The following is a 13,782-nucleotide window of genomic DNA, read 5'->3' as shown; positions in this document are numbered from 1 at the left end:
TTTATCCATATGTGTCCCTCTTCTTTCTTTTCCCTCATGTGGGTGAGTGTATCTTTCTATTTAAGACTATTCCTGTCAAACTTTGACTTTTTCTTATTATTTTTTTTAATTTTTATTTTTTTAAATACTTATATTACATAAATGTTACATAAAAAATATAGGGGATTCCCACATGCCTCACTCCCCACACCTCCCACACTTTCCCACATTAACAATGTCCCTCAATTGTGTGGTACATTCATTGCAATTGATCACAACACATTTTGGAATGTTGCCACTAAGTATGGATTACAGTTTACATTTACACTGCCACACAGTTTTGTAAGTTATGACAAGATATATAATGGTCTGTATCTGTCATTGCAGTGTCATTCAGGACAGTCCCCAAGTCCCGGAAAACACCCCCTGTATTACCACCTGTTTTCCTCTCGCTGTGCTCAACCTCTAGCGGCCACTGCCTCCACATGAATGTTACAGTTTTTTCCATTATTAGAATCACAACAAGTCTCTAGTAGAATACCAGTAAGTGTATTCTAACATGGTGTGTTTCCCAGTCCTGAGGCTTCTGGGGTGGTGATGTCCACTCCATATCTAATTGAGAGGGGCCTTCGATCCCATAGGCCAATGGATGGGACTCTCTTGCTTGCAGTTGTACTCTTTCTCAGTTCCTTGGTATGGTAGTTGTCTATCATCACCTCTTTGTTAGTTGTCCTGGGTGAGACCAATGAACTGGAGAGTAGGTTTTACAAAACTGTTGAGATTCAGGACCTATCTGGCACATGGACAGCCCAAGGATGTAAGTCTCTTGCACATATACCTACCAACTCTAGTACTAATTATAGGTTCAAATAGAAGGACAGAAGAGCCGTGTGTAGGGAAACCACAACTGAGTCCAACTCTGTCAAACTGGGGAGCATAAATTCCAAAGTAGGGCCCACTGGCAAGACACCTAACCCCCGAGCTATCTACCCTGACTCTAGTGTCTGGATATCCCCAGAGCCCTCAAGAGTCCTGCTGTTTGAGGTAGTATCTACTTTGGCGTTCAGTGAGATCCTGCTGAGACGTGCGTAAGTGGAACCTCTGGGATGACCTCCTGACTCACTTTCAAGTCTCTTAGCCATATAAACTCATTTGTCTTTACCTTTTCCCCCTTTTGGTCAGGGTCTTTTTCCAGTTGCGTTCATAGTTGGTGCTTGGTATTAATCCCTCAGTGCCAGTGACACGTAACCCTGGGAGTCATGTTCCACACGGGGGGAATGCAATGTATTTATATGCTGAGTTCAGCTTAGAGAGAGGCCATATCTTAGCAACAAGGAGGCTCTCAGGAGGTAACTCTTAGACACTCTACAATACTAGGCTAAGATTCAATTTCAGGAATTAAGGTTCATAAACACAGTCATCAGTATCAAGGGCCAGTCAGTGATGGAAACCATAATGTAAACCATTGGCCATGGTTAGTAGTTATGTTTCTATGTTTGTACATCAGTTGTAACAAATGTACCATCTATGTATACAATGTTATTAATAGGGGAAGGGGGAAAAGTGTGAGGATGTTGGGTATATGGGAGTCCCCTGTGTTCGGTATGCAACTTCTGTAACCTAAAACTTCTTTGAAGACAACTTGAAAAAAGTAAGACACTGGGGGAGTAACAGAAGAAAATGTCACTGTATATACAAGACAACAGATCTTACAGTGATGAAAGGCAAAAAGTCAAAAATTTTTAAATATTTTTTCATAATTTTTTTATTATCCCAAACATTTTTTATATTTATTTTTTGATTTTTTAAATTTTATTTCTTATTTTTTAAAGTATCATTTCATTTTCTTATTGTATTTGGCTGTTTTATTGGCTTCATTTTTTAAGAGGTTTTGAATCACAGAAGGGTTACACCTGTGCCATGGGAGACTCATTGGTGAGGGGTATCAGTGATGGAGCATACATGGGAGGAAACTCACCTGGACATACATATAAGGCATGTAAATGTGTTCAGATATTCATGGAGCATTGTCATGGTGGGTGGAGATTCACACAATAACCAAAATAATATCAAATTCCCATCCTGGGAATTTCTGCCACCCTCTCCAATGGAACAGCAAGAATCCCCTGAGTACAGGGGCAGTGACTAGTGAACCTTTTTCTTTTAATCCATCTGAACTTTCTTGAACTTTATTCCATTGATCACCTTTAGCTTGACTGGATCCTTTTCCCTCTAAACTTAAAAATTCAATAGCCCTTACCTTCAGCTTTGGATTTCACCCTCTTTAAGTAACTAATGCTAAGTATGTTATATCCTTTCCTGTTTTTCTTATGCTTTGTGTAATACATGTGTGTATATATATTTTTTCCTTTTTTATGAAAATGGTTTCACAAAATGTATATCATTCTGTAGCTTCTTTTTTTCCCTAAAAAGATGTCATGGACATATATAATTATTCTTTTTAGCAGTGTTGGAATGTTCTAGAGAATGTGTATGCCCTAATTTATCTAACAATAACTTAGTTGACCTGTACTTACATCTTTTATGATTTGTTACAGTTATCAACAATACTGTGCAATAAATATACTTGTCCATATTCTTTAAGTATTGGCACTTTTATTTTAATTGACTAGGTTCTTAAGAATAGGATCTCTAAATCAAGGGAATGCACATTTTATATTTCAGTAATTACTTTCCCAGAAGTTGTAGTATGTCATCCCCCCAAAGTGTATTGTTTCGCTTCACTCTCCCAGAAGCTGTGATGGTCTTTGGCTAATCTGATCGGTGAAAAATGGCGTCTCTCTGTTGCTTTGGTTCTCATTTCCCTGATACAAGCGAAGTTAAGCATGTTTTAATTGGCTAATTGTATTTCCGTTTATGTGACTTACATGTTAATATTCCTGGCCCAGTTTTGTTGGATTGCTTTCCCTCTTCCTAACAGTTGGTAGTAGCTCTTTATGTTAGGATTATTACCTCCTTCACATATCTTTGTCTTTTTCTTAAACTTAATTTAAAGCTGTCTTAATCATTTTGAATATTTTTTCGTGGTGCCTATGAGTAAGAACTTGTCCTGCCAAATACCAGCTTTCACTATAAAATTAATTGATCAGAACGGTATGATGTTCATATAGGGGTAGGTGCCTAGTTCAGTGGAGCAGAATGGAGTGCCCAGCATCATAAAGCATGATGAGAGGGTACTTAATTGAATTGGGGGGAAAATGAATTATTTAACTAATTACTTTAGATAAATTAATGATCTCTTTGTCTATAAGAAAATTGTCTTCACACCTTGTACAGAAATAAATTTCAGATGAATGAATGAAAGAACTTGATCCCCAAGATTCAGTTCTTTCTGTTTAAGAGCCTTTAGCAACACCCTATGCTTAACCCTGTCAGAACATCTATAGTACAGTGAAATTGCCATTAACTGGTATTATCTCTTCCATTAAATAGTAAATTCCTTGAATGCAGGGACTATGTCTTATTCATTGTCATATCCCCATTGAGTAAGTGTAATATCAAATATTAGGTACTACTGTAAATATCTGTTTACTAAATGAACTTATTTTTCCTCTTCTAGTCTGTATTCTATTTTCCATTCTTAGGAAAATTGTTTATACAATAACGTGTTATGAAAAGCTTGGTTCTTAAACCTGAAGCAGTATATAGTCAGTAGAGGCTGGGATCCTTGATCAGGCTTGTGGTAGTAGGTACAGAAAGAAAAAAAAGGGTTCCGTGGAGTTTTAGTAGGAAGTAGACTCCTACTTGGTGATGTAAATGAATGTTGTGGCAGATAATAGAGGAAGAATAAAAGAATGACTTCCAGACTTTGGTGACAGTCACCAGCATATAGAAGAAAAGGAACTTTGTTTTTTGGGGTGGGTGTAATGTTATTATTTGTCTCTCTCTCCTTACAAATGTCTCTCTCTCCTTAAATGTTGTCTCTACTACCAAGACCCCATTGTGAGTATAGTTAATTTTCAACTCACTGTTTTTCTCATGAGAATCTTCTTTCATATTTTCTGCCCCCTTCACCCATTTGTTGGATTCTGTCTTAGTAATATCTTATCTACCTCTAAGAGCAAAATAGGGGAAGAATATGAATAGGCAAAGTCAGAACTCTTCAGCAGGCAGCAGGAAAGAAAAAACTAGAAATACTTGTATGTTCATCACTTTTTGTTCTGTCTCAGGAAGGTTTGTTGACCTGGGCAAAGTTCCAGTGAGACACTGATGGGAACGTGTCTTTTTTAAGAGGGAGCATGTAGCAGTATGGAGTGAAGGTAGAAGAGAGAAAGGATGCAGGGAGCCTAAGTGTGCATGGTGGCCCTGGGTGAAAAAATGTTAAATGGCAATTATTTTAGAAGTTTACTGGTAGATGCTGTGCTTAGATGTCTAAGAATTCAGCTGTGTCAAGAATAGATTACCCGGGAAACGGACTTTGGCCCAGTGGTTAGGGCGTCCGTCTACCACATGGGAGATCCGCGGTTCAAACCCCGGGCCTCCTTGACCCGTGTGGAGCTGGCCCATGCGCAGTGCTGATGCGCGCAAGGAGTGCCATGCCACGCAGGGGTGTCCCCCGCGTAGGGGAGCCCCACGCGCAAGGAGTGCACCCTAAGGAGAGCCGCCCAGCGTGAAGGAGGGAACAGCCTGCCCAGGAATGGCGCCGCCCACACTTCCCGTGCCGCTGATGACAACAGAAGCGGACAAAGAAACAAGACACAGCAAAAAGACACAGAACAAACAACCGGGGGAGGGGAGGGGAATTAAATAAATAAATAAAATAAATCTTAAAAAAAAAAAAAAAAAAAAAAAGAATAGATTACCCTTTGAACAGGGAAAAGCTTTTGATGTGGGAACCTTTCATCTGTTTACCCTTGTTTTTTTTTTTCTACGTTTGGTACCAAAAAAGAGTCCAGATTGATACCCAGTAAATGTTAATTGAATGAATGAATGAATTGTGTTTTATTATTTCTATGCATAAATATTAAATTCTAGTTCTTAATAGCAGACTTGCTTTTTTTACTTGAAAAATTCTCTGTTTACTATTGTACTTAAAGTATTTCTTTTTAATGTGAGAGATGTGGGTTTCTTCTCCATATCCATTGCCATTTCTAGCAACATGTTTATGCTAACAAAGTTTTATTACATTAAATTAGTTTGTTCTGATCTTCAGTATAGACTGTTAAATAGTAGGCCTAGTAAATATAGCAAGTAAACCATAGAGTAGAATTTGAAATATATTCAGTTTCCTGAATTTATCAAGGATTTAAACATATGAAATTAGTTTCTTTTAATTAGCACAAATTACCCATCCTTGTAATTTTAATATATGGTAATAAAAATAATATCTGAGGACTCTTTAAATCCTAAAATCAACAATTTGATGTCCTGAAATATTTCTCTTGTTTAAGAAAATCACACTAAATGCCAGGGCATTATAGCTTACTTTATTAAGTATCTTCTGTTTACTAGCCTTTGTGCTAAGTGCTACACTGGAGGAAGGTGTCATTATTGCATTTGTACAGATGAGAAAATGAATGGACAAAGGATAAAGTTAAGTTTTCAAAAGCACTTGTAATACAGTGAGGATTTGAATACAGATACTCTTGACAGCAAAGCCCATCTTTCCCTATAACAAGTTTCTCTCACCTTAAAAATTAACAACATATGTAGTGGATGATGGACTTTTGTTACAGTACATATATGGGAGTGCTCTCTCATAAATTGTAACAAATGTACAATATTAATACATGATGTTAATAAAAGAGGGCATATGGGAAAAATGCCAAATGTAAGCTTTGGGCCATAGCTAGTGGTAAAATACTTGGTAATGTTCTTTCATAGTCTGTAACAAATGTTCCCCAACAATGCAAGTTGTTGGTGGAGGGATGATTCTGCATGTTATATGTGATTGTTTTGTAACTTCACAACTTCTCTAATAAAAAAATGTAAAAAACTAATATAGTATAGTTTAGTATAATGTATACATGTATAAACACATGTATACATAATAAATGCTTATAATTCAATTTAGAAAATAACAAAAATCTACAACATCATTAAGAAACTAACAATCCAGAGATAATTTCTGTCAACATTTTTGTGTTTTTCTTGTCTTTTTGTTTTTTGACACATGCACACATGGCCATAAGGATTCTTTTCTGAAATTACTCAGCTTTTGTTTATACATACTTGAGAAAACTCCATTCTGATATTGGCATCCTATCATAAATATATGTATATTGAGTGCATTACTATATTTTATATTAGTGGTTTCCAAATGCTGATCCATAGGCTGGTGCTTGTTATGATAAAGTTTTTACTGGTTCAAGATGAAATAAGGATATTGTGATTATGAAGATTGGCATATTGAATATAAAATATTGTGCTTTATTTTGAGATTCCTTTTTCTATTTTGGGAGTTAAAATGTCTAATATGAAAGGTAGGTAAGACTATGTGGTCCATTGTTTTGGGTGATGATGGTGATGATGATGATAAAGTTACTTTTCGCTGTTCTTACTTCGCAAAATGCAAACCGTAACAACAAAAGAATGGCTGCCCCATGCCATTCCCTGCCTCTTGGTAGTTTACTCTTCTATGAAGTATGAAACTCTCATAATGTTATGATAACTGATGAGTCATCTTACACATCTTCTTAATAACTGCATATGTGTTTGGCCCAGTGCTGTTTGACCTTGGGATGTATTAAATCCTCATTGTTATGTAGTGAATACATTTTATTTTTTTTTCATTTTCAGTACCTGGTTATGGATTATTACGTTGGTGGGGATTTGCTTACTTTGCTCAGCAAATTTGAAGATAGATTGCCTGAAGAAATGGCTCGATTTTACTTGGCTGAGATGGTGATAGCAATTGATTCAGTCCATCAACTCCACTATGTGCACAGGTGAGTAGATAGGCCTCTACTGTATCTTCCCGTGAGTTACCATGTAATGTCCAGAAGCAGAGGTCCATGGTCCTTAGTGCGTCTTCCCATGGGTTACCGTGTAATGTCCAGAAGCAAAGTCTGTGTTTATTAATGAACACCAAATTTATTAATTAGGGTGTTCTATACTTTTTTCTTATTAACCAAAAGAAACTATTTTGAGGTTGTATTAGTAGTTTTGCTTTTTGTTACCATCATTGTTTGTCAGCATTGAGGATCCAAGGTGCCTGCTTTATACATATGTGTGCATGCATATTATCTAAAAGTTTCCGAATCCATTCAGTATCTTTATAAAATACTTTCAAGAAAACACTTAAAGTGACATGATTTTCCTTCACAAAGAAATATACACTGCATAATTTCTTTTAGTTTTTAAATATATTGTTATTCACCAGAGTTCTGTAACATACATCATAAGTTCAATTGCTAATTAAAGACCCATTTTATGTATCTCAAGAAAATAATTTTAAGGATTATATAAATGTCAAAAGGAGGTATTTTTGCAGAAAAGTATTAATTTTGATGGCCTTGGAATAAAACTGGAAGGTACAATATGATTTACCTAAAAATTTCCCCTTTAAATTTAGGGAACTCTATTATATACAGTTTAGCATGGAACAAAAAGAAAAAAGGGGTCTACTTAACAATTTGTTTTTATATAAGATTGTTCTTACTCCTATTAACAAAACTTATAAATTTTGTTGGATAAATAATTCATTGTAATTTCTTTGTAATAGAAAATTTAAAACTATTGGATGGTTGAAGAGCAGCCTGACATTTTAAAAGGAAAGAGATAAAGCCAGAAGGAATCACCAAGTTCTTGGTGAATTGATCGCTGAGAAAATCTTTGGGTTGAACAAAATGCTAGAACAGTAAAGAGATGCTAAGGAGAAGCAGGTAAAAGTATTGCCAGATTAGAGAGAAGGGAAGCCATTTTCTAAGATAGTGGTTTCCAATCTTTGGCATACATCTGAATGACCTGGAGATCTTGTTAACACCAGATTGTTGGACCCAATTCCAGAGTTCCTGGTTCAGTAGATGAATGGGCTGGAGATCCGGCATTTGTCCAACTCGCCAGCTACTGCTTGGCAGTGCAATGACCATACTTCACATCTGTGGTTAATGAACGTGATTTCTGAGGAGGACATGAATGGAGGAAGAAGAGAAAGTTTCTGCTTCAGTGTTTTCATAAGATGTTTGTGTGTTATGCTGATTGACATAAGTTAGTAATGAAGTTCCAGAACATATTAAAGGATGAATACTTTGATTAAAAATCTGTTTTTTATCAGATCTTACGTTGTCTCTTGCTTTGCTCTTAAAGGGAGTATCCTCTTTCTTTAATCATAAATTTTCTTAAATGATTTAGGAGTGGTTATTTCTAATGACTTCTAGCAGTATATTGTATGTCTGACTCAGATTGGTAAATATTTGTGCCAAATGATGGGTAGTTGAACAAAAGCCCTGGCTTATTTTTAGACATGTTAACTAAAGTCAGCAATAGATTTGGTGTTCAGATTGTCAGCTATAATTTGAAAAATGCTAATATTCGAAGATTCAGAATCCTACCAAAAGAGCAAATAAAAAAAAGTTTGGTCTGATTAGAATGTTGTGTTTGGTTATCATTATCTTGTGATTTAGTTTTAGATAACAAAAATGTGAAGATGAGGACTTTTATGATGCTTTTCAGTAAAGCTCTAGATCATGAGAATGCTGATTTCAGTACCAAATGATACCAGCTAATAGTTTATTCTTCAGTAACTAAGATCTTACCCTTCTTTCTTTCTTTTTTCCCCTTATTTCTGTTTCCAGTTATAGTTTCCTCTAATATCACCAGTTTGACAATGTTGTACATTTTGCCTCCAAAGTAGAAGGACCTTATTAGAAACCACTTTGATTTGAAAGGAAAAGTTAATGGTGGCTGGCAGATTGTACTGTCATAGAGAATAATGATTTTATAAAGTGGTGAAGTAGAGAGAATTAGATATGAGCATATAATCTACAGGAATCCCACTTTCTTATCTATAGGTTAGATTGACCACCAGTCATTCCACAAAAGGAAATTTTTTTATTTTAAAAATTCTTAGTGGAAATACCTACCCGTATAGTCAGATAATGGTAGAATATTATAACCATCTTTAAAGAGAATGGAGAATTTCTCCTCTATTTTAAATCCTCTGAAAGGCAGTTTTAAAAATGATTTCATGAACTTTCCTTTATTAGCTTTATTCATAATAGCACTGAATATTAGTCTTGATATTTAACATTGATAGTAATCATTGATATATTATCATTTCACAAGACTTTTTCCCAAGTGTTTTTTTTACCCTTAAGAGGAAAGAATTATCTCTAACTTTTTAAATAAGTTGTCAGCGGCATTTAGTGGATCTTCATTAAAAATTTCTGTGAGACTGAATAATGAATAATTTATTAGCTTTATTGAGATATAATTAGCATATAATACAATTCACTTAAAGTGTACATTCACTGGTGTTTAGTAAATTCATAGATATGTGCATAGTCAATTTAAGAATATTTTCATCACTTCTAAAAGAAACCCTGTACCCTTTAGCTATCACCTCCCCTCTGCTCCCTTAACCCTAAGCAACCATTAATCTACTTTCTGATTCTGTAGAGTACATTTTATATAAGTGGATCACCTAATATATGGACTTTTTGATTATTGTCTTTCACTTAGCATAATGTTTACAAGGTTTATTCATGTAGTAAGTTACATCTGTATTTAATTCCTCTTTATGACCGAATAATATTATTGTGTAAATATATCATATTTTGTTTATTCATCAGTTGATGGACTTTTTAGTTATTTCCACCTTTAGACTATGATGAATAATAGTGTTAAGAAATGCTGCTCTGAATATTTGTGTACCAATTTTTGTGTGAATATCTGTTTTCATTTCTCTTGGAGGTGGATTTGCTGGGTTATATGGTAATAGAATGAATATATATACATTTAGCCATTTGAGGAACTGCCAAGCTGTTTTCCAAAGTGATTGTACCATTTTACATCCCCACCAGAAGCATATGAGGCTTCCAGTCTCTCCACATTCTTGTCATGCTTGTTATCTGATCTTGATTCCAGCCATCCTCTTGGGTGTGGAGTAGAACCTCATTGTCATTTCGATTTGCGTTTTCCTGATGACTGAGCATGTCGAGCATCTTTCCATGTGCTTTTATTGGCCATTTGTGTGTCTTTTTTGGAGAAATCTCTACTCAAATTCTTCACTCATTTTTTAATTGTGTTTTATTATTGAGTTGTAAGCATTTCTAAAAATTGAGTTGTAAGCTTTTTTGTATATTCTAGATACAAGTCCCTGATCAGATACAGAATCTGTGAATACTTTCTCCCATTCTGTGGGTTGTCTTTTCACTGTCTTGATAGGGTGCTCTGAACCATGATAGTTTGTAACTTTGATGAAGTCCAGTTTATCTGTTTTTCTCTTTTGTTGCTTGTTTTTGGTGTCATATCTAAAAGTCCTAGGGGAGCCAATGTAGCTCAGTAGTTGAGTGCTGGCTTCCCACATACGAGGACCTAGGTTCAATCCCTGGTCCTGCTACCTCGCCCAAAAAAATCCTAGGGGAGCTGGATACATAGCTCAAGTGATTGAGCATGTGCTTCCCATGTATGAGGTCCTAGGTTCAGTCCCCGTCCGTTGCCAAATCCGAGGTCATAAATATTTACCATATTCCTTCTAAGAATTTTATAGCTTAAACTCTTATGCATAGATCTGTGATCCATTTTGAGTTAATTTTTTGTGTATAGTGTAAGGTAAGGGTCTAATTTTATTTTTTTCCATGTGGCTATTTAGTAGTTCCAGCACCATTTATGGAAAAGACTTTACTTTCCACATTGAAAGGTTTTGACATTCTTGTGGAAAATCAGTTGACTGTAGACATATGGGTTTATTTCTGGCATCTTAATTCTGTTCCATTGATTTCTGAATCTATTCTTATGCCTGTGCCACCTGGAATAGGATGAAAAATGCTGACTTTTGTCCCCTTTCGGGAAGATAGCTCTCCGAGTCAGAACTGGGAGGAGACAGAGCTTGTATTTTTTTTTTAAATTTTTTTCTTTCTCTCCCCTTTCCCCCCAGCACCCCCCAACGCTCCCCGCCCCTCCGCCCCCCATTGTCTGCTCTCTGTGTCTATTTGCTGCATGTTCTTCTGTGACCGCTCTATCCTAATCAGCGGCACCGGGAATCTGTGTTTCTTTTTGTTGAGTCATCTTGATGTGTCATCTCTCCAAGTGTGTGGTGCCACTCCTGGGCAGGCTGTGCTTTTTACACATGGGGCATCTCTTCTTGTGGGGCACACACCTTGCGCGTGGGGCTCCCCTATGCGGGGGCACCCCCACATGGCATGGCACTTCTTGTGTGCATCAGCACTCTGCATGGGCCAGCTCCACACGGGTCAAGGAGGTCCGGTGTTTGAACCATGGACCTCCCATGTGGTAGGTGGATGCCCTATCCATTGGGCCAAGTCTGCTTCCCGAGCTTGTATTCTTGACTGCATCAATCTAGAGTAGATTTTCTGTTTAACTGAGCTGAGAGGTGAAAGGAAGGTTATAGTGGGTCTTGGTTCAAATACCACAGATTCTCACAAAAACAAATGCAAAAGTGGTATGGTTATTTTTTAAAAATTTATTGAAGTATATCACTCATATATAAACAAAAAGTGTATTGTAATAGTTGTGAATTTACAAAACAAACATATATAATATCATACAGGACTCCTACATTGCCCTACCATCAATATCTTGCATTGTTGTGAAACATTTTTAACTGATTAAAGAGCATCCTCAAAATATTACTACTAGCCAAAGTATTCTTCCCCCAACCACCCTATTATTATCACTGTATCATTTATTTATGAATATACATAAACAATAAATGCATAGTAAAAGTTGTGAACTTACAAAGCAAAAATGCATAGCATCATACTGGGGTCCCATACATCAACCCACCACCAGTACCTTGCATTGTGACACATTTGTTACAAATTATGAAAGAATATTGTCAAAATCTTACTATTAACTATAATCTTTATCTTATATTTGGTATATTTTCCCCTGAACCCACCCTATTATTATTTTTAAAATATATTTTTATGACAGAAGTTGTAAACTTAGAAAACAATCATACACGTGTGCAGAATTCCCAAAGAACTCTCCTTTATCAACACCCCACACTGGTGGAACGTTTGTTACAGATTATATGAGATAAATTCCTCAGATTATTACCAGGTCCACAGCATACATTTGGCAGACTTTTTCCATATCTCCCCATTATCAACACAGTACATATTTCACATAGATGCATGAATATTACATTATTACTGTTAACCACAGTCCATAGGTCACTCCAGTTCTATTTTTCCCATGCTCTTCCACATTCTCACCACCTTGCAGTAGTGATGTACATCTGCTCCAGCTCACAAAGGACACTCTTGGCATCTGTACCATCAACCACAGTTCTCATCCACCTCAGGGTTTACTGTTTTATTCAGTCCCTAGACGATTCTCTAGCTGTCTGTCAAGTGGTATTTATATCCCTAGACTACAATTTTCAGCCACATTCTTATTTATAAACCAGCAGTTAACTCACTATAATGTGTTACCATCAACTCTGTACATTTCTACACTTTTACAGTAAAGTAAATTAAAACTTCTACATACATTAAACATCAGTAGTCTTTCTCATTCCTCCTCTTTTCTTCTTTAAGAATCTACCACCTACCACCAGTTCTTGGAAATATTTTCCTACATTTTCTTCTAGAAACTTTATGGTTCTTTTATTTTTTGTTTTTTGATCCATTTTGAGTTAATTTTTTTTATAAGGTGTAAATTAAGGGTCCTTTTCCTTCTTTTGGCTGTCGATATCTTTTCAGCACTGTTTGTTGAATGGACTGTTTTGCCTGAGCTGGGTGGGTTCGACAGGCTAGTAAAAAATCACTTGATCATAGATGCGAGGATCTGTTTCTGATCCATCAGTTTGGTTCCATTGGTCTATGTGTCTGTCTTTATGCCAGTACCATGCTGTTTTTTACCACTGTAGCTAGGTAATATGATTTAAAGTCTGGAAATGAGAGTCCTCTAACTTTGCTTTTCCTTTTTAAGATGTTTCTGGCTATTCAGGGCTGCTTACCCTTCCAAGTAAGTTTGATAATTGTGTTTTCCATTTATTTTTTAAAATGTTGGTGCAATTTTTTTGGGATTGCTTTATATCTGTATATCAATATGAGTAGAATTGACATCTTATGATACTTAGTCTTCCAATCCATGAGCATGGAATGTTCTTCCAATTATTTAGGTCTATTTTGATTTCTTTTAACAATAAGTTGTGGTTTTCTGAATACAAGTGCTTTACATCATTGGTTAAGTTTATTCCTGAATATTTGTGGTTTATCTGTCATATTTTATTTTGACTACCCTTTCGAAAATTTTAGTTACTTTTATTGTTATAATCTTCATTTCTAGACTGTCTTCCAGGTCTCTTCTCTCCTGTCTTTTTTTTTCAGGCTGTAGCACAGCCTTTAGTATTTCCTGCAAAGCTAGTCTCTTACTCACAAACTCTCTCAGTTTCTGTTTATCTGTGAATATTCTAAACCTGCCCTCATTTTTGAAAAACAATCTTGCCTTAGAGTCTTAACAGGAAGTTTTTCTCTTGGGTATTTTAAATATATCATACCCCTGTTTCTTGCCTCTATGGTTTCTGATGAGAAATTGGTACTTAATCTTATTGGGTGTATTAGTCAGCCAAAGGGGTGCTGATACAAAATACAGAAATTGGTTGGGTTTTATAAAGGATATTTATTTGGGGTAGGAGCTTACAGAGACCAG

At 35.9% G+C, this 13,782-nt stretch overlaps 1 protein-coding gene across 12 annotated transcripts in view; it reads left to right on the top strand.

The window, feature by feature from the left end:
- CDC42BPA (CDC42 binding protein kinase alpha) overlaps positions 1-13,782 on the top strand; it is a 382,935-nt gene that overhangs the window by 144,238 nt on the left and 224,915 nt on the right. For 11 of the 12 annotated variants that reach the window (XR_011645344.1, XR_011645345.1, XM_058309378.2 and 8 more), the window contains exon 5: positions 6,739-6,887. Coding sequence is in view for 10 of the 12 variants with exons in the window: in XM_058309378.2 (XP_058165361.1) it covers positions 6,739-6,887 (149 nt within the window). In the remaining 2 variants the exon portion in view is untranslated. Of the gene's footprint in view, positions 1-2,495; positions 2,501-6,738; positions 6,888-13,782 lie in introns of those variants that run through there. The other variant, XM_058309388.1, reaches the window with a different exon arrangement.

This window comes from Dasypus novemcinctus, chromosome 13 (assembly GCF_030445035.2).
Source record: "Dasypus novemcinctus isolate mDasNov1 chromosome 13, mDasNov1.1.hap2, whole genome shotgun sequence".
In the NCBI taxonomy this organism is placed as follows: Eukaryota; Metazoa; Chordata; class Mammalia; order Cingulata; family Dasypodidae; genus Dasypus; species Dasypus novemcinctus.
Note: the sequence above shows the minus strand (reverse complement) of the source record. Positions and strands in the feature narration are given on the sequence as shown.